Below are 27,235 nucleotides of genomic sequence, written 5' to 3'. Positions count from 1 at the left end.
GAAATTAAGTGACCTGTCCAAGGTCACACAGCAGGCAAGCAGAACCCAAGTCCTTCTGACTTCCAGGCTTGTGCTGTATCGACTAGGCCCCTCTGCTTTTTCCATCTGGTGATCATTTTTTATTATAATTACTATGACATCATAGGTGCCAGCTTTTAATTTTGAATGTGCGGGTGTACTTGGGGTGAGGCTTTCAGGGGCTAGGGCAAGGAGAAGAGAGAAGCCAAGAGAGAGATAGCCAGACACCCCTGGAGGTGGGTGAGAGACATCTGCCGGGCTACCAGGGTAGGGGGAGGAGCCACAGACACTCATAGGGCTGGGGGAAGTACAGATCCCCACCGGAAACGACAAGGGTTAGGAAGTGCCCAGGAAGTCCCATTTGCTGCTGCTACTGGGGCCAGGCCAGAGCCCAGACCCTGTCTCACAGCCCTGGAATTTTCCTCCACTTTCCTGGATGGTGAGCAGACTTTTTGCCTGGCTCTTGGGAGTATGGCGAGTATGCCTGTGCACTATCAGTTGTAGATACTGATTTGCTATAGTCAAGCAATCTTAATAATAAGATTAACAGTAATAATAATAATAATGCCATTTGTACCTGCATATTGCCTCTACTATATAATTGCCCCATCCCAATTTTTGAGGAGGAAGTAAAGTTATTTTTAAACCACTTAATTTTAAGGGTTGATACCAGCATACCCTAAAGGGAGAAGGAGGAGGAGGGTAAGAAGGTAATAATATTGCGGAGACAGTCTCACTGCAAGTGTGGGGTGGGAGGTTTTTTTATTGAAGCAGGTGCTCGGATAGGAAAGATAGCAATAACACACCAGGGGAAAGAGCTTTCTTCTTTGATATGGCAGTGCACCAGGAGAGGAATGGGGAGAGGAGGCATTTATTCACTGAGTGTCTATTGTGTGCAGCCCGTGGGAGTGTGCAATAAAAGTAGGAGTAATGAGTCTCAGGTGCTCTCTTACCCTCCTCTCCCTTCTCCCCTCTTTTCCTCCTCCCTTTTTTCTTCTACTCCCCTTAATACTAGACTTAATTCTTCTATGACCCCCATTCATTGTCGTATTTATTGAATGTTTACTGTGTGCAGAGCACTGTACTAAGCTCTTGGAAAGTACAGTTTGGCAGTAGAGACAATCCCTGTCCACACTGGGTATACAGTCTTAGAAGAGGGGGGACACACCTTAAAACAAGTAAACAGGCATTAAAATAAATGAGTAGAATTGTAGATATATACACATCAAAACAAGTAACAGGCATCAATATAAATAAGTAGAATTTTAGATATGTACATATATACACAAGTGCTATTAATAGCTTCACCCTTGCTAAAATGTAGTAAACACAGTGGAAGAAGTGGGATATTTTAGTAAGCTAAACACTAGTGTAAATGCAAGGTTATCAGATAGGACATGGTCCCTGTCCCACGTAGGGCTCACAATCTATTTAAAAGATACTCTCCTGGTTATACAGCAGGCAAGTAGCAGATCTGCTTCAGCTTTCTGTCAGTCACCGTGCCACTCTGAGGGTTAGGATGGAGTAGTGTCCTGCAATTGTCCACCTAACCCAAAAAGCTTTGGGAGCAAGCTTTACCCTCTCAGTCCTGATTTAATGGGAGCAGTAGTCCTCATCCTTCTCCAAGCCCCTAAACTCCCAGAGTAGGTGCCCCCAACTATAGCATATATGTAGAAAATAAAGGTCTCCTGAACAGGTGATGATTAGTCCACTGACATAATTGTCCAAAAGAATATCCAAATAGTACTTAGAAGTCAATGACGCTGTATTGGAGCGAAAAAAGACCACACTTGCACAGGAATATGCAAAAACTGAACACTAAGTCACTTACCAAGAAAACTCCAGAGTCTTTTCAGAATGCAGAGAAGGGAAATTCATAGGCCACTGAAGATTCCCCAATCTTCAAACTGTTCTTCAAAGAGGAGGACAGTAGTGAAAAAGTTCCGGAAAATGTAGCATAATATTTTCTTTCTGGGTTTTGATGCCCATTTTACAAACTACACTGAGAGGTTGAAGGTAAGAGGCAGTGCGGCCCAGAGGAACAGTCTGTAGGACTGAGAGTTGCGAGCCTTGCGTTCTAACTACAGCTTTGCCATTGACCTGCTCTGGGACCTTGGGCAAGTCACTTGACCTCTCTGTGCTTCCATTTCCTTTTCTGGAGATTGTCTGCTATCCCTTCCTCTGTGAACCACACGTGACTCGGGGCCCGGTTCAAAGTCAATCATCTTATGTCTAACCCACACATAGTACAGTGCCTGGAACCTAGTAAGCACTTAAATCCCATGATTAGTATTGAGTATCTTTGTATAAAGGTGCTTTTTCTTAAAAATGTTTGTTGGTAGTTTTTTAATAGATTAATGTAGCTCATTGAATCCAGGCCTCTGAATCTTAGAGCAGTAAAATATAATAATAATAATGATGATGATGGTATTTGTTAAGTGCTTACTATGTGCTGAGCACTGTTCTAAGCACTGGGAAAGATACAAGATTATCAAGTTGTCCCACTTGGGGCTCACACTCTTAATCCCCATTTTACAGATGAGGTAACTGAGGCCCAGAGAGTGAAGTGTCTTGCCCAAAGTCATACAGCTGACAAGTGGCAGAGGCGGGATTAGAACCCGCGACCTCTGACTCCCAAGCCCGGGCTCTTTCCACTAAGCCACACTGCTTCTTCAGCAGTATCATCAATTCAGCACACAGTATTTGGCTGGGAGTTTTTGCTGTGATGAAAAATGATGAGTGTTCTGCATGTGAAAATGTAATGACCTGCAAAAAGAGGACATCTCACTGCTTTTGTCTTTGGTTTTTTGGGTTTTTTTTCATATTACCTTCTGGAAATCAGCACCAGTCATCGCTCAGAGAAAAGTGAAATAAGTATTGATGAAGAAATAGAAGAAGAGATTTCTGTGGACATAGAAGACAGTGATAAAGTATGACTTTGTGTACACTATTGACTTTTTTTATTTTTTTTATTTATATTCTTTATTGACATAGAGGTGGTAGTGAAGCCATGGGAGCCAATGAGTTCTCCAAGGGCATGGGTGTAGATGGAGAATAGAAGGGGACCCCAGACCTGAACCTTGAGGAAAACCCACAGTTAGGGGTTGGGAGGCAGAGGGGGAGCCCACAAAGGAGGCTGAGAATGAATGGCCAGAGAGATAGGAAGAGAATCGGGAGAGGACAGTGTTAGTGAAGTCAAGTTTGGATAGTGTTTCCAGGAGAAGGGGGTGGGCCACTGTGTTGAAGGCAGGTGAGAGGTCAAGGAGGATTAGGATGGAGTAGAGACTGTTGGATTTGGCAAGAAGATCATTTGTAACCCTCGAGAAGGCAGTTTCTATGGAGTGAAGGGGGCAGAAACCAGATTAGAGGGGATCAAGGAGAGAGTTGGAGATGAACTGGAGTCAGTGGGTGTAGACAACTCAGGGAGTTTGGAGAGGAATGGTAGGAGGGAGCTGGGGCAATAACTGGAGGAAGCCTTGGGGTCAAGAAGGGTTTTTTTTAAGGTAGGTAAGACATGAGCATGTTTGAAAGCAGTGGAGAAGTCATTGGCAAGCAAACAGTTGAAGATGGTGGTTAGGGAGGGTAGAAGGGAGGGGGCAAGAGTTTTGATAAGGTGCAAATGGATGGGGTCATATGTGCAGGTGGAAGGGGTGGATTTTGAGAGGAGGCAGGTGATCGCTTGATACTGCTGGGAAGAATGGGAGAGTTGAAGGGGCAGGAGGAGAGAGGAACTAGAGAGGAGCGGGGGAGATTTTAGGGAGATCATGCCTGATACTTTCAATTTTCTCAATAAAGTAGGTAGCCAGGTCATTAGGGGTGAGGGATGGGGGAGGCGGAGGGACAGGAGGTTTCAGAAGGGAGTAAACATCTGGAACCACTGGTGAAGGCAGTGAGCGTGGATAACAAGAAGGATGGAGAATAATTTTGCTGGGCAGAGGAGAGGGTGGCATTTAAGCAGCCAAGAATGGACCGGGTTGGCCAGATATCTGGATTTCCGCCAGCAGCGCTCTGCGGCTTGTGCACAGGATTGAAGGAAGGAGACTGTGGAGGTGAATCAGGGCTGTGGGTTAGTGGTTTGAGACCAACAAAGGGATAGGGCACCAAGTGAGTTGTGCTCAGTAAAGAGGATAAAGTGAGGGCATCACTTTGGTCATCAAGGGAAAGTAGTTTGGGTGTGGTGGATAAATAAGGCTAATGACTTGAGAAAATGGATGGGGTCAAAAGATCAGAGGTCTCTGGGAGGGAACGGGACAGATTTGTGGGGAGGAGGTGTATGAGAGAGACAGCAGTTGATGAGTTGGTGGTCAGATAGTGGGATTTCAGAGTTGGTGAGGGTAGAGATTGTACAGCAACTAGAGATGATGAGATTAAGTGTGTTTCCAAGTTGGTGAGTGGGAGAGCTGGGCTAGAGCAGGTCAATAGAGTTGAGGAGTGACAGAAAGCGTGTAGTGGAATGCTTGTCAGGAGCATCTGTGTGGATATTGAAGTGCCCAAAGATCAATATAGGCCTGGAGAAAGAGATCAAAATGGTTCAGAAAGTTGGAGGTGGGACCTGGGGGGTGGTAGATGACCATGACTAGTATCTGGAGTGGGTGGTGGAGGTGGATAATATGGGCTTCAAAGGAAGGGAAAGAGAGGGATGGGGGATGTACCCAGGATGAGGCAGCATGAGGTGTTGCTAAAGAGTACCACAGTAGATTCAAGTTTGTTTTCAAGTCCTACTGGCTGAGTGCCATTTCAGCCTTGGTTTGTGAGCCAATGTTCATTTTCATTGCTAAGCCAATCCTCCTGCCTTCAGATTTGATGTTGATTTATTTTGAAAGGATCCGGCTAAAGCCTGAAATCCTCTTTGGCAGACTATTTATTGATATAACTACTTATGTCAAAATCGAATCTATTATTCCACAGTTAAAATCCATTCCCTCATGTTTAATGGAAAGCTTTTAATCAGCTGTTCCCCCTCCTCTTTAATGTTGGAGAAAGAGCATGAAATCCTGTCACATCCCTTCTGATTGGATTTATTAGCGGGTTGCTGAGTTGGCAGCCCAGGGGCTAGTGACAGACTCGGGGCACTGTGTGGCTGTTGTGCTTGTGTGGATTTGTGTGTTAACAAGTTCCTTACACAGAATGTTAGCCCTGAATGTGTATATTTGAGAGTATGGATGTGTTTTATGGAACTGAATTTAAAGAGGATAAGGTTTATGGGCGTGCATTTTTGAATGTATGTGCTGGAAAAGGTGGAAGTCTATGTGTATGTTTATTTGGATATATATTTGTAGCGTGGTATAGGCCAAGTGTGTCTGACTGTGTTTGTGGGTATGTGTGTGAGAAGCAGCGTGGCGCAGTGGAAAGAGCACGGGCTTTGGAGTCAGGGCTCATGAGTTCGAATCCCAGCTCTGCCACCTGTCAGCTGTGTGACTGTGGGCAAGTCGCTTAACTTCTCTGTGCCTCAGTTCCCTCATCTGTAAAATGGGGATTAAGACTGTGAGCCCCACGTGGGACACCCTGATTCCCCTGTGTTTACCCCAGCGCTTTGAACAGTGCTCTGCACATAGTAAGCGCTTAACAAATACCAACATTTATTTATTTATTTATATGTTTGTGTGTTGATGTAGCAGTAAAGTGGTATTTAGTGATTACTTTGGTCAGAACACTGTATTAAGTGCTGGGAAAAATATACAGATAGAAGTTAGACCTAGTCCTTGGCCTTCATGGGGCTAATAATAATAATAATAATGACTGTGGTATTTGTTAAGTTCTTACTATGTTCCAGTCACTGTTCTATGTGCTGGGATAGATTCAAGCTATTAAGACTGGACTCAGTCCCTGTCCTACATAAGGCTCGCAGTCTTAATCCCCATTTTACCGATGAGGGAACTGAGGCAAAGAGAAGTTAAATGACTTCCCCAGGGTCACACACAACAGGCAAGTGGCAGAGTCAGGATTAAAACCCAGGTCCTTTCCACTCCCGGGCCCATGCTCCATCCACTAGGCATGCTGCTTTATAGTCTAAGAATAAGGCTCATGGTCTAAGAATGCGGGAGTGGAGAGGGGTTGACTGACATATAAAAGGAAGGGAGAAGCAATGAAAACACAAAAACAGTATAAAAAATAAGAGCAGTAATGTAAACAACAAGAGGGACGGAGCATCGGGCCAGAGGAGCAGAGGTTTGGGCGCCATCTGAGACTGTGAGCCTCATGTGGGACAGCAACTGACAGTTCCCAACCTGGTTATCGTTTATCCCAGAGCTTAGTCCAGTGTTTGCCACAGAGCGCTCACCAAATTCAATCATTAATAATTGTGACTCCGAAGCCACCAGCAACAGCCGTGGTTGCGACGACAGCCTCCCCAGTTCTGGCAGTTGAAAAGGCGTGCTCTTGACTGGAGAATCTGGGGACTGTTGGAGGAAGCCTCTCTCCCTCATGGCCTGCTCCAGCACATGCATGTGTGGAGCATGTGTGTTCGTGTGTGTGTAGGTAGAATTGATTCCCTGCCCTCTCTATTTCCCATCTCCTATACCCAGTTGAATCAGAGGGTTAGGAGAAGAAATTCTGCTTCTTGCCCACAAAAGTTTAAATCCTGGCCAAAGTCCCCCATCCCCAAAACTTACCACCCCCAAGGCAAGACCAGCCTCCTTCCAGTGACCCTGAGAGTGGCTTACTCAGTCTTTCCTCCAGCCCGCCTAAGCAGCATCTATGCCTCAGCCGTTTGTTCTGATAGTTACACCGTTGGTTAAAGTGCCTCGGATTTAATGTTTTCGGGCAGTGTCCGATTTAAAGGAAGAAAGTTGACTTTTGCAAACTACCGAAAGGAAGTGGTCAGCCTACAATTGTTTTCTCACATTGTTCCGTTATAGCATTAAGATTCGTTTAGAGCAGTGATATATTTATTTTTTTGAGACTTAATTGCTTTCTTTCTTTTTTAAAAAAGCTTGAAGACTTCACACAGGACCTAACTATGTCTCACCTCAGTGATGTTGCAGATTATCTGGAAGATGTTGCATAAGCGGAAGACAAAGGGAATTGTTTTAATAAAGTGGACTGAAGACTGAGTGGTTCCAATTTTTCAGATGATCACTCTTGGCTCGAATGTCTGCTCTCTAGTTGTGCCTTGGGTTCCAAAAAATACTGCAGATATACTAAAAAATACAGTTTCACATCTAAAAGGAAAGAATTGGTTACAGTTTGAGCCTAAGTGAAGGATTTATGATTCTTTGCTGGTTAAAATACCTCTTTAACTCTGGAAGCCGGATTTTCTCTGCCGCTTGTCCACTGCTGGCAGTGGACACGTCAAAACTACCAGAGTAACAGAAAATTTGATAGAAGAATTCAACAAAGCTTCAGGCTTTTCACCCAAGATTATGGATGTGAGCCTGTGCATCCGTAAGGCTTTATAACATTTTAAAAGCAGTGGCTCAACCCTAAAAAGCAAAGACATCTGTAGGTAAGGTTTACCCTCAACTCTTTTTTATACTTTGGAATTAGAGCACTCGGTCTTTGGAGTGATTCCTTAAATCTGCTAAGGTCACAGGCACACCAGACAAGCTTTGTCGTGTAAGCTTTACATTTATATTTCCTTCCTTTGGAAGGCTTATTACACCATTAAGGTTATCTTCAATTACTCCTGTAATTGTTTTTCTTTTTAAAAAAGTGATGGTGGTGAAAAAATTTTAATGCCTACAGATCGTGAAAGAGTATTACAGGCACACCTGTTGCTGCTGATCCTGTATCAAGATGTTATTGAGAATCTCAAATCCACAGATCGATTTTGATTACCACTACATTTTTCTAAAATAAAAAAAATCAATGCTTTAAGAAATATTAAAGTACTCTAACGAGACTGAAAATGAAGCCTTCAAACATCTATTTTTTCAGATTTGTAGTTTATCTATCCAAATATTTTTAAAGCCAAATTGGGAAACAATATTAGTAATTGTCTAAGACCATTTAAGGTCTCTATTTCAGACAGAAGCTTCTCTTGTACATATTTTCATTATAACTAGAGGAACAGGGTCGATAACAAATGCAGGCAGTCGTATTTAAACTGTCAAGCATGATGCTGCTACAATATATGTGGGCCATTGACAATTGTAATATAATACTAAACAGGTCTTTCAAAATGTGCACTTTCAAAAGCATTGTAAGCAAGCTGAATATGTTCAGTTTTTGTATTTTTCATTTCAGTTGTCCTTGGCATTTCAACATCACCTCTATAGAAGCAGCATGTAGGGGAAATTTGCTAGTATCATGATAAATGCAGTTGAAGACATTTATTTTAAGGCAGCCTTTGTTCTTGTATTAGGGCAACCCACCTGGGCTTCCAAAGAAAAGGGATTGGTGGTTGGGGGTGGAGAAGGGGGGTCTCCAAGGAAAAGTATACAAGGACTTTGATGTGTTTCTTAGGATAAAATGACATAAGCTTAAAGTCTTGATGGATTTATCTGGCATACCGAGCATCAGGAAGAAAGAAATTGGCTACTGAAAGCACATTTGCCTGAGATATGTGAATCCTAGTTGAAAAATTGGGTCTTTCTAATTTTTTGTATTGGATACTACCAAGAGAAAAATTTTAAAATAATGTGTGTCATCTGTGAAGATGCACACTTTCCTGTGGGGAAAAAAAAGTCAGATTCATTTATTGTAAGAGGCATTTTATGATAGGTACAAACTCCATAAAATAATGGGTGAAAATGAAACTGTTTCTGATCTGCCTATCTGTAAATTGTACAAGAGTAGTTGTTTTTTTCATGCTTTGCCGAAGACAAATGGATTTCTATGAAATGTTTTTAAATTTCATTACGGATTGGGGACTTTTTTTATAACCATTTAGAAGTTTTTACAGCATCAGCAATATGGCATTTTCCTCCTCCCAAAGAGATTCTGGATCTTAAATAATGTTTGAGAGATTATGAGGGAATATGTTAATTGGGGTAATTCTCTGCATTGTTATATTGTACTTTAATTGAATCATGCTTAATAATCTACAATGCCAATGGTGTAAATAAAGCTGCAATGCTGGATGAAATCTATTTGAATGTGATTTCTTTTTTATTATTGATAATAATTATATAAAATAGTATGATTGTATAATATAATTATTGTAATATGTGGTTATATTAATAATAATATTTGTTAAGCACTTACTATGTACCAGGCACTGTACTTTGCACTGGAGTAGATACAAGATAAGGAGGTGGGACACCATCCCTGACTCACCTGGGGCTCACACTCTTAATCCCCATTTAACAGATGAGGTCACTGAGGCCCATAGAAGTGAAGTGACTTGTCCAAGGTCACACAGCAGACAAGTGGCAGAGCTGGGATTAGAGCCCAGGTCCTTCTGGCAATCAGGCTTGGGCTCTATCCACCAGGCCATTTCGCTTCTCTGACTCCATTTAAACTGGTATTTAACTAAAATTTAACTGGTTAAACACTAAGGTCTAGAATGGGAGAACCCAAAAGCTTTGAGGAGTTTGGTTTGCATTTTTGGAGTAACATTCTACCATGTTATTCCTAAACTTCATGTGTTTAAAAAGGGAAAATTGAGAGCTCCAATTCCTTTGTTTGGCCAGTGTTGATTCTTTTATTTCTTGTAATCAAATTGCTTTCATCACATCAGTGATCATGATTACCTGTGGCGATAAAGTTGTTCCAAAATGTGTTCCAAAATGATCCCATTGATGGTAAAAATCACACCCAAGTGTGGGTGAAGAGATCAACGTTGGATTTATGGTCCCTGCTGTGTCACACGCTCAGACACCATCTCTCTGTGCTGTTGGTACCTGTTCGAAATACCTGGCTGTGTGAAGATATGTTTCCAACTCACCTGACTTTTCAAAGCCTCTGCTCAAGAGAGGCTCTTCCTTTGTTGATTGCAGCATGCCAGCTGGTCTGTTGACTGCAGTTGTCTCCCAGTATCAATCAATTATTGGTATTTATTGCATGCTTATTGTGTGCAGAGCAGCATACTAAATGCTTGCGAGAGTACAGTGCAACAGAGTTGGTAGAATCCGTGCCCACAAGGAACTTACTGTCTAAAGGTAGACATTGAAATAAAGTACGGATGGGGGAAAAAATCCAGCTGTCAAGCTGCACTGTCTTCAGCTGTTCTTTACCATGCTAATCAATTTGTATTTATTGAGTTCTTCCTGTGGGCAGGAAGTCAGAAGACATGAGTTCTATTCCCAGCTCTGCCACTTGTCTGCTGTGTGACCTTGGGCAAGTCACTTTGCTTCTCTGGGCCTCAATGACCTCATCTGGAAAGTAGGGATCAAGACTGTGAGCCCCACGTGGGACAACCGGATTTCCTCATATCTACCCCAGTGCTTAGTGCTTAAATTCATCGTTACTATTATTATCCTATGCAAACTAGCTTTCTCTCTGGGAGGGGCTCTGAGGAATAAGCAGTTCTCTGGTCTAGAAACTTGTGGGTTTAACAGTGAAAAGTTAGAGTTAAAAAAGAGAGCAGGCAGGGGGAGGTAGCCAAAAGAAAGTATAGAAAACGGCGTGGGAAGTTTGCTGGACCACAACTATGTAAATCGCATTAACATGGTTTGAAAAAGCTGAATTTACACTGGATTGCCAAACTGGTGAATGATAATCCTAGAGAAGAAAATAATCTTTCCACTCTTCAATTTTGACTAATAGAGTTTGGGGTTTGATTTGATGTCCCCATTTTTAAAAGTGTAAGGAGAAGAGCCAGGAAAGGATCCCTAAATTATTGGCAATACTGTTCGGGGATCCAAGATGTGGAAAAAAGGTCCTCTGGGGAAAGCTAAATAAAAACCCAATAAAAACCAGAGCATCCTCATTTTGAGGGTGGGGGTGGAGGATCCAGGGGATTGGGCAGAGACAGTAAGGAAAAGACAGCAAGGAGGAGGGGATGGGAAGGGAGAGGAGGCAAAGGTATTACCTGCTTCGGTTCTTTTGGGTCCTTGCCAGGGGCTGGGACAGGTGCCGGTAAGCTGGGGGAGAAGGGGCAGAGATGACACTTAAGGCCGCCAGGTCTCGGGTGCCCTGTGACACCCACACAACTATAAACCCACCCCAAAATTGGGGGAAGAAGGGCTGGTGGTGTCTACCCACTTTGCCCCTGCCTGGGATCTGATAGCCCAGGGATCTGACGAGAGCCACTGGGGAAGCATCCTGGCTCGGTGGCCGTGGCTCCTCAAGGCCATACTGGGCGCCATATCCACCCATGTCGCCTAGGGCCAGAGAGGCAGATCACGCTGAACTCCTGGGCCACAGACCATCCTCAGGCCAGGAGCAGAGGGAACTTCCATGCACCTGGAAACTGGTTTTAGAATATGAATCATCAAAGATCTTAAAGATCAACCTGGAGTTGCTAGAAGCAGATAATTGTGCTCTAGAGATCCACTGAAAGGAGAAATACACCATATAACTTACTAGACCTTAACTCAAGAATTGCTTTCATGAGTTTTCATAAAGTAGCTTTATTTGGATAGTGTTTCGATAAGTGCATTAATGTGTGGTTTTTCTGACTAAAAGCTCTAATTTTTATTAAAATATTTTGAGTAAGGTCCAGGGCTTCATCCCATTTGTTTTTTTCCAGGCTGGTATAAGTCACCAAATTCTCAGTATACTGCAGGATTGACTTCAAGAACCTGTTAAAATATCAAGACAAAATCAGAAAATTACAGAAATATCTCCATCTGTTATGGTGCTTAGAACAGTGCTTGGCACATAATAATCGCTTAACAAATGCCATCATTATTATTATATTATTCTATGATTAATTGCCCATATTATTTTGAATTGACATTTTCTCCATTTCCACAATTACTACTAAAATTATCAATTAATGGTATTTATTGAGTGCTCTGAGCAGAGCACTGTACCTAGCACTTGGGAGAGTACAGTAGAATAGAATTAGCAAACACATAATGCGCTACCCATAATGAACTTACAGTCTAGAGGGGGAGACAGGCATTTATGTGAATAAATAATTTATAGTATGCAATTTAAAGATATGTATGAAAGTGCTGGGAGGTTGAGGGTGGGGTGAATGTCAAATGTCCCAAGGTCATAGATCCAAATGCAAATATCTTTCTTCAAGCAAAAAGGAGTGGAGTAACGGAGTCTACAAAACTAAGAATGGTTCCGTACTTTATTTTGATGATAGACTAATAATAATAACAATAGCGTGTGTTAAGCCCAGTGCTCTGCCCACACGTATTTAATAAATACTACAACTACAACTATCACCGTTTTTATAGGTGGAAAATAGTTGCCACTCCTAGCAAACAGTCATTTAACAGAATTACCTATATTTAAATTATATGCCTATGATACCTCTTCCACTGCAAAGACAAAATATTTAGTCTCAGAAAAGAAGGAAATACTCAACTGTTAATCAATTTACTGATCACAGTAAAACATTTTACAGATGAGGTAACTGAGGTACAGAGAAGTGAAGTGACTTGCCCGAGGTTACATAGCAGGCAAGTGGTGGAGCTGGGATTAGAACTCAGGTCTTTCTGACTCCCAGGCCAGGGCTCTGTACAATTTATTGAATGCTTACTCAGTGCAGGAGCAGTGTGGACCAGTAGAAAGAGTACAGGTCTAGGAGTCAGAGAATCTGGGTTCCAGTTCTGGCTCTGTCACCTGATGATATAATAATAGTAGTAATAATAATATGTGTTAAGCACTGTTCTCAGCACTGGAATAGATATGAGATTATCTGATCGGACACACACTCTGGTCCAAGAGGGGTTCACAGTCTAAATAGGAGGGAGCACAGGTACAGAAATCTCATTTTACAGACGAGGAAACTGGGGTGCAGAGAAGTGAAGTGAAGTGACTTGCCCAAGGTCACTCAGTCAAGATCCAGAGCCAGAACTAGCTCTATGTGGGACAGGGACCGTGTCCAACCTCATTAGCTTGTAGCTTCCCCAGCACTTAGAGCCTGACACATAGTAAGCGCTTAACGAATACCATGGTGAAGCAGCGTGGCTCAGTGGAAAGAGCATGGGCTTTGGAGTCAGGGCTCATGAGTTCGAATCCCAGCTCTGCCACTTGTCAGCTGTGTGACTGTGGGCAAGTCACTTAACTTCTCTGTGCCTCAGTTCCCTCATCTGTAAAATGGGGATTAAGACTGTGAGCCCCACGTGGGACAACCTGATTCCCCTATGTCTACCCCAGCGCTTAGAACAGTGCTCGGCACATAGTAAGTGCTTAACAAATACCAACATTATTATTATTATTATTATTTCCCTCCCAAGGGCAGGGGGAGCTGCTGGAATACAGATCTGACCAATTTTAGCTGAATTTTGCACACTAGCAATACATTCAAGGATATCTGGCAACCAGTCACCCACTGAAACTGATTACTAAGGGAATCTGTGGCATTCTCCTTGTGCCGGCACTGAACAAGTTATATTACATATTTACTTAAAGCCTCTCTCAGCACTCACAGATTATAAATTAATTGTGGGCAGGGAATATGTCTACTTACTGTTGTACCATAGTCTCCCAAATGCTTAGTACAGTGCTCTGCATGTAGTAAGCGCTCAATAAGTTTGATTGACTGACTGATGTAAATATTTTAAGGTCTGTTTTTGTCATAAGAGTGTAAGCTCTGTGTGGGCTGGATATGGATCTCCTGCTTCTGTTGTACTTTTCCAAACCAGGGGAACAGTGCTAATCCCCAGTGGGTGTTCAGTATGTTCCTTTACTCACTTCAAATACCACTGATATTCCGAAGTATGTTTTTCACAAACACCGTGTACGTTGACTAGTTCCAGAGAAATTAGCAGCAAAATTAGCAGGAGCACAGGAGACAGAAATTTAATACTAGAAATAAACAAAGGATGAGTTAACACACAAATTATTTTCCCCAAAATAAAAGTGCTCTCTCATATACTTCACTATTCTTTTAACAAAATAATAGACTTTGAAAGCATAATATAATTTTTGCACTTGAGATTTCTATCAAAGTTAGTTGTGGGGATGAGGCCATGCTTGTTGAAGAAAGTCCAAATCAGCTAAAATCAATCAACCGACCAACCAATCGATCAATGGTATTTACTAAGCGCTTATTTTATGCAGAGCACTGTACTAAATTGCTGGAAAGTTCAGTGCAATGGAGTTGGTAGACACAGTCCCTGCCCACACAAGAAGCTTACAGCTTAAAGGGGGGGACAGACAATAAAATAAATTATGGATAGGTACATAAAGTGCTGTGGGGCTGAGGGTGGAGTGAATAAAGGAGTCCAAATCAAGTGTAAAGACGAAACAGAAGGAAGTAGGAGACGAGGACAAAAGGCCTTTTGGAGGTGTGATTTTAATAAAGCTTTGAAAGAGGGGAGACAAAATAAATTATGGATAGGTATATAAACTGTTGTGGGGCTGAAGGTGGAGTGAATAAAGGAGTCCCAATCAAGTGCTTTTTGGAGGTGTGATATTAATAAGGCTTTGAAAGAGGGGAGAATGCTCATCTGTTGGATTCGAAGGTTGAGGGAGTTCCAGGCCAGAGGAAGGACACGGACAAGGGTTCGGCAGCGAGACAGATGAGATCAAGGTAGAGTGAGTAGGTCAGTGTTAGAGGAGTGAAGTGTGCAGCCTGGGTTGTAGTAGATCAGGGAGGTGAGGTGGAAGGGGACAAGGTGATTGAGTGATTGAAAGCCAAAAGTAAGGAGATTCTGTTTGATGCACAGATAGATGGACAACCACTAGAGGTTTTTGGGAAGAGGGGGGATATGGACCGAGTGGTTTTATAGAAAAATGATCCGGGCAGTGAAGTATCGACTGGAAGTGGGGAGAGACAGGAGGCAGAGATGTCAGTCAGGAGGCTGATGCAGTAATCAAGGCAAGTTAGGATAAGTGCTTGAAAAAGAACATAGTCTAGCGTATAGAGCAGGGGCCTAGGAGTTAGAAGGACCTGGGTTCTAATCCCGGCTCTGCCACTTGTCTGCTGTGTAACCTTGATCAAGTCACTTCACTTCTCTGTGCCTCAGTTACCTCATCTGTAAAATGGGGATTGAGACTGTGAGCCCCATGTGGGACAGGGACTGTGTCCAACCCAATTTGCTTGCATCCACCTCAGGGCTTAGTACAGTTCCAGGCACAGAGTAAGCACTTAAGAGATACCACAGTCATCATCATCATTAACATGGTAGTAGTTTGGATGGAGAAGATAAAGGGTGGATTTTAGTGATGTTATGAAAGTAGAACCGACAAGATTTGGTGACAGATTGAATATGTGGGTTGAATGATGGAGATGTTCGAGGATAATGCCTAGGTTACAGACTTATGAGATAGGGAGGATGGTTGTGCTGTCTACAGTGATGGGAAAGCCAGGGGGAGAATAGGGTTTGTGTGGGAAGGTGAGGAGTTACTGTTTGAGGTGTCTGTCGGCAGGACATCCAAGTAGAGATATCCTGAAGGCAGGAGGAAATGTGAGACTGCAGAGGAGGGAGGTCTGGGCTGGAGATGTAGATTTGGGAATCACCTGCATAGCAACGGTAGTTGAAGCCATGTGAGCGAATGAGTTCTCCAAGGGAGTGGGTTTATCTGGAGAATAGAAGGGAACCCAGAACTTAGCCTTAGCCTTGAGCCATAGAGATTGAGGGACAGAGAAGGAGCCTGTGTAACCGACTGAGAATGAGCAGCCGGAGAGATAGGAGGAGAACCAGGAGAGGACAGTGTCAAGGAAGCCAAGGTTAGATAATGTTTCCGGGAGAAGGGGTTGGATCACAGTGTCACAGAGGGCAGCTGAGAGGATGAGGGGGATTAGGATGGAGTAGAGGTCGTTGGATTTGGCAAGCAGGAGATCATTGGTGACCTTTGAGAGGTTAATTTACATGGAGTGACATGGGTGGAAGGGGGTGAGATTGGAGGGGTGAGAGTGGAAACTGGAGGAGAGGAAGTGGAGGCCGAGAATGTAGACAACTCGCTCAAGGAGTTTGGCGAGGAATGGTAGGATGGAGATGGGGTGATAACTGGAGGGAGGGTCAAGGGAGGGTTTTTTAGGATAGGAGAGACATGACCTTTTGAAAGCAGTGGGGAAGAAGCCATTGGAGAGTGACCAGTTACTATGGCAGTCAGAGAGGGAAGGGGCAAGTGATGTGATAAGATGCGAAAAGATGGGGTCAGAGGTGCAGGTGGAGGAGGTGGATTTTGAGAAGAGGTGGGATGCTGTACTTGAGATAGTGCTGGGAAAAATGGGATAGTTGAGTAAGGGGCAAGAGGTGGGAGGAAATGGAGAGGAGCAGAGAGATTTTACGGCGATCACACAGGATAGTTTCAATTTTACCAGTCTCTTAGGGGCAAGAGATAGGAGAGGCAGGGGACAAGGAGGTGGAGGGTGGAGTTGAATTTCTGAAATGACTGGTTTAAAAAGATGAAAAGGAATGAAACCAAATTAGTTTTTGATCCCATGGCCCCTGGCATATATATCTAGTTATTCTTCATTTTCAAAGATGATACTACTGATGGTGAGTTACAATTTATGTGTAAGGGTGGCTTGAAAAGACTGGTGTGTTTTGAGTATAAAGTTAGCTCTTTGCTGTTTCTGTTTTCAAGCATACCTCTTGATACCCCAGTCTTTGCAATGCTTTTCCTCAATGGCTACGTGCCTGTTTGTCTGTCTACTGCAGTGATTTCCCAACAAGCCAACTGCATTTCTCTCCTCCAACTCTCTTCTTGACCTATTACAATCAGGTATCCATCCCTTTCACCCCACTGAGACCCTACGGCCCAAGATCATCAATCAATTAATCCATCAGTGGTATTTATTGAGCATTTATTTTGTGCAGAGCACTATACTAAGCTCTTGGCAAAGTACAATAAAGTTGCTAGACAAAATCCCTGCCCATAAGGAGCTTACAGTTTTGACTACAGTCCACATTAATGATCCCTTCTTTGCCACATCATATGGACTCTACTCCGTCCTACTCCTTCTTGGCCTCTCAGCTGCCGTTGATACAGAAGACCACTCTGTTCTGGAAACACAACCTAACCTTGGTTTTAGAGACAATCGACTCCTGGTTCTCCTCTTTGGCTGATCCTTTTTAGTCTCCAACAGCTCTGCCTGTGTGTCCCACTTCCTCCTGTGGGTGTCACTCAGGTTTCAGTTCTAGGACCCCTTATCTTCTCAATCAACACTCGCTTCACTCCCACAAGCTTTAACTATCACCTCTGTGCAGATGACTCCCAGATAGACCTCGCTAGCTCTGACCTCAATCCTTCTCTACAAGCTCACATTTTCTCCTGCCCCGGGACAAGGCTACATGAATGTCTCACAGGAACCTGAAACTTCATATGTCTAAAATGGAACTTCCCATCTGCCCTTCCCAAACCACTCCTCCACGTAATTTTCCTTCTACATCTTCCTTGTCTCTGGAACTCACAGCTCACTCATTCATTCAACCCATTCAATCATTCATTTAGGGCATTCAGTCATTTAGTCAGTCCTATCATTCATCAGAGTTGATCTTATCTGCAACTAACCAGTATATGCATCTGCACACTAATTATGTAAATTGTGATGGGTATGGGCAGGTCAGACACAAAAGTGTTGTTCACCGAACCCAAAAGAACACCCACTGAAGACTGAAGATGGAAAATTCTTTTTGTTTGGTTTTAAAACAAAAAGTGGAAGTAAACTTGGAATTCATTACTACAGGAAGATGTGTGGTCTGAAAGCAAAACCCCAGCAAGCTTAAGAGCTATCTGGAAAAAAGCACCCCCCCCCCCCGCAAAATGTTGGGGGTGCTCTGCACACAGTAAGTGCTCAATAAATAGGATCAATTGAATTGAATGGTCCTCTTCTATTTTCTACTTACATCTGCTCCCAGGTCTTCAACCAGCCCTGACCTCTTCCCATCTCTGCATTCTCAAATTTTCCTGATTTCAGGATATCTCTACCTGGATGTCCCACCGCACCTCAAACTTGGCATGTCCAATACAGAACTTCTCATCTTTCCTCCCAAATGCTCTCCTTCCTCCAACTTTATCATCGCTACTGGCCATCCTTCTTTTCTCATAAGCCTCCACCTTGGCATTATCCTTGACTCATCTCTCTCCATCAACCCATAGATTCAGACTTGATGATTCTACCTCCTCAGTGTCCCCAGAATCAATTCAATCAATCATATGGGTGTCAGGTAGCTGAAGAAGAAAACCCTCCGCCATCTTGGAGATGATAAGTGACTCTGGACAGTCACAGAGTACAGAGGGTGATCAGAGATGATCTTGGGAGAGGGTTAGGATTAGATATGGGGAAAGGCAGTTTGAGCCAGAATTGGTTTCATTGTTGCCAGATCAAGAAACTATTGAACGTTACTGAGATCTCAGGTCTCTGTGACAGGAGGTGGAGGAGAAACTCCGGTGTCAGAGAGTTACATGGACCCGAGAAGCTGTGAGAGGGCAAGGAGGTACTTTTCCAGCAAGCAGCCTTGTGGGGTGGGGAGGGTGGTAGGCTAGTTAGTCCCCAGTGAATGCTTTTGCCTTTCTGGGGAAGCCTAGGCTTCAGTAAAAGGGTGGTGAAAGCGATAGGGGTTCAAGGATTTGCATTGAGAGATAGTTCCCCATGCTGCATTTGAAAAACAGAACAATTGAGCGGTATTAGGACCTAACAAAGGCTAACCGGGGTCCAGGCACTCCCACCGTGACTTTGGATACTACTCAGCCAATGGGATTCTTCACATTAAAGTAATAAAGAATTCCCATACACAGTTAACTCAGATCCTAGTCAAAGTGTGCAGTTACAGAATACCCCCAATCCTTCCCACAGCTGTGCCCATTCAAGACCAGAAAGGGTTTTTAACCTGTTTAACATTCGAACATAGTTTTGCCTCTGACGGGATCGAAGTGTCTTGCTTCTCCACTGTTGATATCTAATTTCTGTGATGGCAATAACTTGATCAGACACCAGAAGGCATTGTCTGCTGATTTTACGGAGAATCGTGAGCACTTCCAGGACGGAACGTGGACAGTATAAAGTGCGGACAGACAGGCCACAGAGTTCACTGAGCAACTGGGACCAGCTTAAAAACAAGAGAAAAAAAAATAAACTACATACATTTCTGGAAAAGATAAGATGCACTTGTAAAAAATGTTGATACTTTCATAACTTCAATCCTGTTCAGGATTTTAATTGACATAAAAGAGTATTAGAATGTCGCATTGAATAATATAAGTTGGAAACTTCCATAGATTCTCCTCATCCCTCTGTCTTGAGGCTAATAAATAAATCAACCAGGACAGATGAATGATAATACTTTTATTAGGGATCTCGAGAGGGAGTTTCCACATCCTCCCTTGGTTAGCTACTCCTTTGGTTAATTCTGTGAATTAGAGGAGCGGCATGGCATAATGGATATAGCATGGGTGTGGGAGTCAGAAGGTCATGGGTTCTAATCCTGACTCCACCACTTTCCTGCTGTGTGGCCTTTGACAAGCCACTTCAATTCTCTGTGCCTCAGTTACCTCATCTGTGAGCCCTATGCGGGACGGACTGTGTCCAACGTGATTCGCTTGTATCCACCTCAGGGCTTAATATTATTATTATTATGGTATTTGTTAAGCACTTACTTTGTGGCACACACTATTCTAAGTGCTGGGGTAGTTATAAGGTAATCAGGTTGTCCCACGTAGGGCTCACAGTCTTAATTCCCATTTTACAGATGAGGTAATTGAGGCTTAGAAAAATGAAGTGGCTTGTCCCAAGTCACACTGCAGACAAGTGGTGGAGGCGGGATTAGAACCCGTGTCCTCTGACTCCCCACCTTGTGCTCTTTCTACTAAGCCACGCTGCTTCTCTAGTGCCTGGCACATAATAAGCATTTAACAAATACCATAATAATAATTATTATATAGTATACAATTCATATATATAATAATATATAATAATTATTATTATGTCTAACCAAAATCCTTCCTGTAGGCAGGGATTGTCTCTATCTGTTGCCAAATTGTACATTCCAAGCGCTTAGTACAGTATTCTGCACACAGCGTTCAATAAATACAATTGAATGAATGAACTATCAGAATTAATTTCCTTTTTTATGGTCTTCTGTGATCACAGACCAGTAGCATCCTTTCTATATAAAACCTTCAAAGACTTTCATTCATTCAATCATATTTATTGAGTGCTTACTAATAATAATTATAATTATGGTATTTGTTAAGTGCTTACTATGTGCCAAGCACTGTTCTGAGTGCTGGGGTAGATACAAGGTAAGCAGGTTGTCCCACATGGGCCTCATAGTCCCCCATTTTACAGATGAGGTCACTGAGGCCCAGAGAAGTTAAATGGCTTGCCCAAGGTCACACAGCAGACAAGTGGCAGAGCTGGGATTAGAACCCAGGACCCCTGACTCTGAAGCCCTTGCTCTTGCCACTAGGCCATGCTTTGTACTAAGCGCTTGGAAAATACAGTTCAGCAATTAAGAGAGAAAATGCCTGCCCACACCGGGCTTACAGTCTAGAAGGGGGGAGACAGACATCAAAAAAAGTAAAAAGGCATCAATATAAATAAATAGAATTATACATATAGACACATCAAAACAAGTAAACAGGCAGATGAGGATAGTCATTGAGTTATCCCATTTAAAGTCTTCTCTTTTTTAAGCTAAGACACCAGTTCTCTTAAGCTTCTCTAATAGGGTACATTTTCTAACTCTTTAATCATTTTCATCACTTTTCACACTTCACATCTCTCTTGATAATTCAAGGGGAAAAGGCCTGTTTTGTTCAAAGCATTTAATGAACCTATGAGCCGTAACAAATGAATGTCCATCACTACACTGGTTCCTCCGATAGTAAAAGTCTATAAATTTTTTAAATATTTGAAATTCAAACACATTGACATCCTGTTTTCTAAAAGAGTGCATTGATAAGCACCCTCAGTAAATGTTGAAACTTACTTCTCTGTTGTAGGATTTTCCAATAAATGATTGAAAACGTAAGGTCTCCATGGCATGTGACGCTGCAGTTCAGAGAAAATTTCTATAATCATAGCTTGACAGTCATTGGTTTCCAAACTGCTGTCTAATCTAAAAAAAAATGATTTTTTACCAGAATAAAAAAACGATCTTACTGATGACATTAATTTTTCAATAGACTGCTAGAGGGCCTTGGGCAAAACCCAGCCCTTCTGTTTCTTTATGTATAAATTTGAGGTAATTAGTTTGATTTTCCCCTTAGGAGTGGAGGGGAAAATAAACTCTGTGAAGCGTGACTTTTGGATCAAGCAAAATCCACCTTACAGGGCCTGATATGAGCTGTGGAGAAGAACCAATAGGCATGATAAACCCTAATATTCTCTTAGCAGCTTTACCAGACTCCTTGTAAAGGACTCTTTTATTGTTATGATATTTGTTAAGTGCTTATTTATTTGTCGAATTGTACATTCCAAGCGCTTAGTACAGTGCTCTGCACATAGTAAGCGCTCAATAAATACTAATGAATGAATGAATTTGTCAAGCACCGTTCTAAGTGCTAGGGAAGATACAAGTTGATCAGATCGGACAGAGTCCCTGTCCCAGATGGGGTTCACAGTCTAAGAGGGAGAACAGGTATTGAATCTCCATTTTATAGTTGAGGAAACTGAGGCACAAAGTTAAATGACTTGCCCAAGTTCACACAGCTGGCAAGTGACAGAGCCAGGATTAGAGTCCAAGTTCTCCCACTCAGAGGCCTTTGCTTTTTCCACTAAATCATGCTGCTTACCATAGATTTTGCCTAAGTGGACTTCCTGTGTGCAGAAGGGAATGAAGTGGAAACGTGGTGAAGACATGATTTTCTTTAGGGAAGAAACTGGTTGTGAGGCCAAGCTGTAGAACTCTCTTGTGCTCAAAGGGAATAAGCAATAGTATTTATGGTCCCACTGCATTCAGAACTCCTTTATTTTGCATTTTGCTAACCCTTCCAATAGTAAATTTACAGTAAATAAATCTTCGATCAATGATATTTATTAAGCGCTTCCTATGTGCAGAGCACTGTGCTAAGAGCTTGGACAAGTTCAGTAGAAGAGAGTTGCTAGATATGAACCCAGCCCACAAGGAGTTTACCGTCTAGGGCCAAACTACAAATGATGGAACGTAATAAGCTTCTACTGTGAAGCAAGAGGGATGTATACCCTGATATGCAGAAATCAGATTATACCTTAGAGCAGTCAGGTGCTGCAAATGCTATATGTTGAAAGAATTTAAATATAGTAGTTCTGCACATCTAATATAACTGGTTCAAAAAACTGACCAGAACAATTCAAATATTTTAAAGAGATAAGAATTGCAATACAGTTAACAATATTTATTAAGTTGCTCAATCAAATAGCAATGTAATTATGTGACCATGATAAAAGTTTGTGAATTTAGACCCCTCCCTCCACCCCACTACCACTAAAGTGGCCAGAATAACAACAATAATAATAATGATGATGATGATGATATTTGTTAAGCGCTAACTATGTGCCAAACACTGAGAATGCAATTTATAGCCTCGTTACCGAGGTGCAGCCTCTCAGGACAGAACTAGATTACTATTTTTTTTATGGCATTTGTTAAGTGCTTACTATGTGTTAAGCACTGTTCTAGGTGCTGGGGTAGATACAAGTTAATTAGTTTGGACCTATGGGGCTCACCGTTTTACTCCCCATTTTACAGATGAGGTTACTGAGGACCAGAGAAGTTACATGAGTTGCCCAAGGTCACACAGCTGGCACATGGAATTAGAGAATAGAACCCAGGTCCTCTGACTTCCAGACCCATACTTTTTCCAACCTCACTTCACAACCTCCACCCCCTGGATCGCACATCAGCTCACCCCCATCCCTCTCGACCCCACCCCTCACACCACCCCCTTCTTCTCCTCCCGACATACAACCCCAACTAAAAGTGGCATGTGGATCCTATGTCCTTTCAGCCTTGTCTAGTTCCTGATCCAATCACCACTCCTGAGAACTGGCTCATTCCAGAAAACACCCTCTCCCCTAGTGTTCTCTTCTCAGAGGGCCTCACCTTCTTCACTTCCCCCCAGGCCTGCCAGGAAAGGGATAGGAATCAGGCTGCTCCTTACCCATTAATGCTGCTTTCACACCATTCTCCCAACTCCTCACCTTCTTTTGCTCTGAAGCCCAAGTCAATTACTAACTGAGCTGCTTCATCCCAAATTCAACAGCCTCTACTTCGTTCTAATCCTCCCCAACCTCTCAGTTGTCTTTGACACTGATGATCGTCCCGTTCTCCTGTGTTATCCAACTTTGGCTTCGCTGACAGTCCTCTCCTGTTTCTGCTCCAAAGTCTCTGGCTGCTCATTCTCAGTCTCTTCTGCCTCCTCTGCCTCCCACCCCCCTAACTGTGAATGTCCCTCAAGGCTCAGTTCTGAGACCCCTTCTAGTCTCTATCTAAATCCACTCCTTTGGAGAACTCATTCATTCCCATGACTTCAACTACCAACTTCATGTAGCTGATTCCCAAATCTACATCTCCAGCCCTGATCTCTTTTTCTGCAGTCTTGCATTTCTTCCTGCCTTCGAAACATCTCTATTTGGATGTCCCACCAAAACCTCAAACGTGCTGCTCAAATGTGTTGCTCCCAACCTCCTCATCCACTCAACAACTGCATACGCGCTGGATCTCATCATCATTAGTCACTGTACCATTTCTAACCCCACCAACTTGGTGATCCCACTCTCTGACCACAACCCCCTAAACTGCCTTTTCTCCTACCCCCTCCATCAATCAGTGGTATTTACTGAGTGCTTACTGTAAGCACAGCACTGTACTAAGTGCTTGGGAAAGCAACACAAAAGAGCAAAATGTGTGGGCTGGGTTGTAATGAGAGAGGAATGAGGATCCAGGTGCTTGGCCAACTTTGGCTACTTCCAACTCATCCTCACCTGCAATAACTCTGCACTTTCCTCCTCCTTGCAACGTCACTTGTCCCTTAATGACTCCAATAGCCTTTCCAACTATTCCAGATCTTTAATTCCTTTATAAATTCCTTGAAGCAGCAGCGTGGCCTAGTGGATAAAGCACAGGACTGGGAGTCAGAAGGACTCGGGTTTTAATTCTGGCTTTGCCACTTGTCTGCTGTGTGACCTTGGGCAAGTCACTTCACTTTTCTAGGCCTCAGTTACCTCATCTGTAAGTTAAGCACCTACTATGTGCCCGACACTGTTCTCTTCAAAGTTATCACTTTCAGAGACGTCACCAGCAACTTCCTTCTTGCCAAATTTAATGGATTCTACTCTGTTCCAAACCACCTCGACCTCTTGGTCGAGACTCTGTGACACAGTGGCTCACTCCTTCCTTCTGCAAACACCATCTAACCTTGGTTTCTCTGGCAATATCTTCTCCTGGTTCTCCTCCTATCTCTTTGGCAAATCCTTTTAGTCTCTTTCACCAGTTCTTCCTCTGCCTTTCTGACAGACATGGATAAGTTCTGGGTCTCCTCCTCTTCTCAATCTACACTGACTCCTTCTGAAAGCTTATCTGGTCCCACAGATTCAACTACCACCCCTATGAGGATGACTCCCCTGAAATGTACCTTGCTACCCTTGATGACTGCTATCTCACATCTCCTCTAGACTCTGAGCTCACTGTGGGCAGGGAATGTATCTGCTACTTTCGTTGTACGGTACTCTTCCAAGAATTGAGTAGAGGGCTCTTCATATAGTAAATGCTCAGTAAATACAGGAAGAGCCAGACTGATCTCATCCTGCATCTAGGATATCTATACGTGGATGGCCTTCTGGCACTTTAACCTCAACAGCTCAAATCCTCTCCTCCCCGTTCCCCCATTATTGCTGAGAAATACATCATCCTCCCTATCTCACAAACCTTGAGATTAGCCTTGGCATTATCCTTGACTCCTCTCTCTCTCTTTCATGCTTCATATTCTGTCTGTCATCAAATCCTGTTATATAACATTTCCAGAATCCATCCTTCCTTCCCTGTATTAGATGTTTCCTTATCTGTAAAATGGAGGAAATAATGTCTGCCTTTCTTACCTCACAAGATTTTGGGAAGATAAAATGATGTGAAAAGTACTTGGGAAAAATCAGGGTTCAGGCTTACCTGGTTACTTCCTGTATTTGCTCTTCTGGCACCACTGGAAGCTGATTCCAGGCACTTATGCTTTTCTCACAGTCCAGTACCTACAGGGTTCAAATTCACTTTATTAAAAAAATGAATTTATAAATTACTGTATCCAAAACATGATGCTTTTCAAACTACACTTAAAGCACTTTTGTGTAAAAAATGCAAACTGACCGGATTTCCCAGAAGCATTCTACTTAGTGTTTGTCCAACTATATTCTTGTGAGATTCTGGAGAAATACCATGTCTACTGATCCGGGAAAGCCTGGATTAACATTCCAGGGATATCAAGTTAATTGATTTTGTGGGAGCCTCCCACGTGAAGCATGATTCCATTATATTACATAAGTTGTCATTGATCCATTGGTCACCTTTCCATTGCTGCATCCCATTCAGTCATGTGTTAGCTATTTGGGTCTATTTGCTGTTTCTTTCTTATGCTATCTCTCTCTCTCTTGCTCACTCTCATACCTCATCCCTGCTCCCCTCCCCAACCTATTCCCACAGCACTTATCTGTAATTTTATTTATTTGTATTGATGTCTGTTTGTATTGATGTCTGTGTCCCTGCTTCTAGACTGTGAGCTCTTTGTGGGCAGGGATTGCCTTGAGGAGATTGTCATTGCTTATTGTTGCATTATACCTACCTAAGCCCACAATACAGAGCTCAACACACAGTAAGCACTTAATAAATATAATTGAATGAATGAACATTCCCTGCCCACTACAGGTTTACAGTCTAGATGGGGACACAGACAATTCAAATAAATAAATGACAGATATGTACATAAATGCTGGGGAGCTGGGAGTGGAGAACAACAAAGGGATCAAGTCAGAGTGACTCAGAAGGGAGTGGGAGATGAGGAAAAGTGGGCTTTAGTTTGGGAAGGCCTTTTGGAGATGTGCCTTCAACAAGGCTTTGAAGGAGGGGAGAGTATTTGTCTGTCGGATTTGAGGAGGGAGGGCGTTCCAGGCCAGAGGCGGGATGTGGGCATCGGGGGATAGGTGGGCTCGGGGCACAGAATCAGGTTAGCATCACAGGAGCCAAGTATGTGGGCTGGGTTATAGTAGGAGAGTAGCGAGGTGAGATGGGAGGGGGCAAGATGATTGAATGCTTTAAAGCCAATGGTGACGAGTTTCTGTTTGAAACTCATCAGAGTGGTGGCTCTCTGGGGATGGATTCAAAGTCAGATATTGCCAGGAAGAGGCTTTCCAAAACCACATAGAGATAGAGGTTACACTGCTTCACGAAACAATTACCCCTGCCTGCCTCATGTGACCTATCCTAAGGTTCCTGCTGTTCTCCTGCTCCAGTCTATCTGGTGGTGTGTTGAATAGCTATACACTTTTGGTTGTTACTGTTCTTTGCCTTTAATTTTTTATGTTTTGCTTTTCCCCTGGCTTGGGCAGGAAAGTGGAAAAGAATCCCTCGACCCCTACTGGGCCAAACTGAAATTCACACTCAAAAACGGCTTAGGAAATGGGTGCGGACACATTGGTGTCTTCTACTGTTGAGGCTGCAGGGATATTCTGCTCTGTGACTACAGATTGAGTCCCTTCTCCCTACCGGTCAGTGGAACTGGGTGAAAGAGTGTGGGTGGCTAGGTGGCTCAGAACAAGCCATCACCCTATAGAAAAAATATCTCAGGTGCATGTTGTGTTTGGTGATAGGCCACGGCATAGCAGATCCAGCATGGGCCTGGGGGTCAGAAGGTCATGGGTTCTAATCCCGGCTCTGCCACTTCTCTGCTTTGTGGCCTAAGGCAAGTTGCTTCACTTCTCTGGGCTTCAGTTACCTCATCTGTAAAATGGGGATCAAGACTGTGAGCCCCCCATGGGACAGGGACAGTGACCAACCCAATTTGCTAGTATTCACTCAGGTGCTTAACAAATACCATTATTATTATTATAACTTTCCTCGCTTAACCACTGGACCTTAAGCAATGATCACTCCAAATAGCAAAGGCCAAAAAGGGTTCAGGGCTGTATTTTCATGAGCACCTGTACAACAGTGCAAGAAAATCTCTCTCAACCACGGTCCCACTCAGGGATACAAGGGCAATTTCAGCAGTGCCATTTTGATCTCACAGACAACTTCACTGTGCTTTACAAAGGAAAAATTGTAAAAATCACTTCTGCAATGTGAATAGTTCG

At 43.0% G+C, this 27,235-nt stretch overlaps 2 protein-coding genes across 11 annotated transcripts in view; one reads left to right on the top strand and one right to left on the bottom strand.

Moving 5' to 3' along the window:
• CEP43 (centrosomal protein 43) overlaps positions 1-9,047 on the top strand; it is a 67,240-nt gene extending 58,193 nt beyond the window's left edge. For all 3 annotated transcript variants that reach the window (XM_029049165.2, XM_029049166.2, XM_029049163.2), the window contains 2 exons: positions 2,861-2,948; positions 6,950-9,047. In XM_029049165.2, the coding sequence (XP_028904998.2) occupies positions 2,861-2,948; positions 6,950-7,024 (163 nt within the window). In that variant the 3' untranslated portion in view covers positions 7,025-9,047. The remainder of the gene's footprint in view (positions 1-2,860; positions 2,949-6,949) is intronic.
• Positions 9,048-11,265: 2,218 nt separating this feature from the next.
• Positions 11,266-27,235, bottom strand: part of ERMARD (ER membrane associated RNA degradation) — a 59,801-nt gene continuing 43,831 nt past the window's right edge. For 7 of the 8 annotated variants that reach the window (XM_029049505.1, XM_029049507.1, XM_029049510.1 and 4 more), the window contains 5 exons: positions 25,062-25,141; positions 20,907-21,035; positions 18,807-19,025; positions 13,717-13,830; positions 11,266-11,642 (listed from right to left, as the gene is read on the bottom strand). In XM_029049505.1, the coding sequence (XP_028905338.1) occupies positions 11,459-11,642; positions 13,717-13,830; positions 18,807-19,025; positions 20,907-21,035; positions 25,062-25,141 (726 nt within the window). In that variant the 3' untranslated portion in view covers positions 11,266-11,458. The remainder of the gene's footprint in view (positions 11,643-13,716; positions 13,831-18,806; positions 19,026-20,906; positions 21,036-25,061; positions 25,142-27,235) is intronic. The other variant, XM_029049512.1, reaches the window with a different exon arrangement.

Source organism: Ornithorhynchus anatinus, chromosome 21, assembly GCF_004115215.2.
Source record: "Ornithorhynchus anatinus isolate Pmale09 chromosome 21, mOrnAna1.pri.v4, whole genome shotgun sequence".
In the NCBI taxonomy this organism is placed as follows: Eukaryota; Metazoa; Chordata; class Mammalia; order Monotremata; family Ornithorhynchidae; genus Ornithorhynchus; species Ornithorhynchus anatinus.
This window is presented reverse-complemented; position numbering and strand designations above follow the sequence as displayed.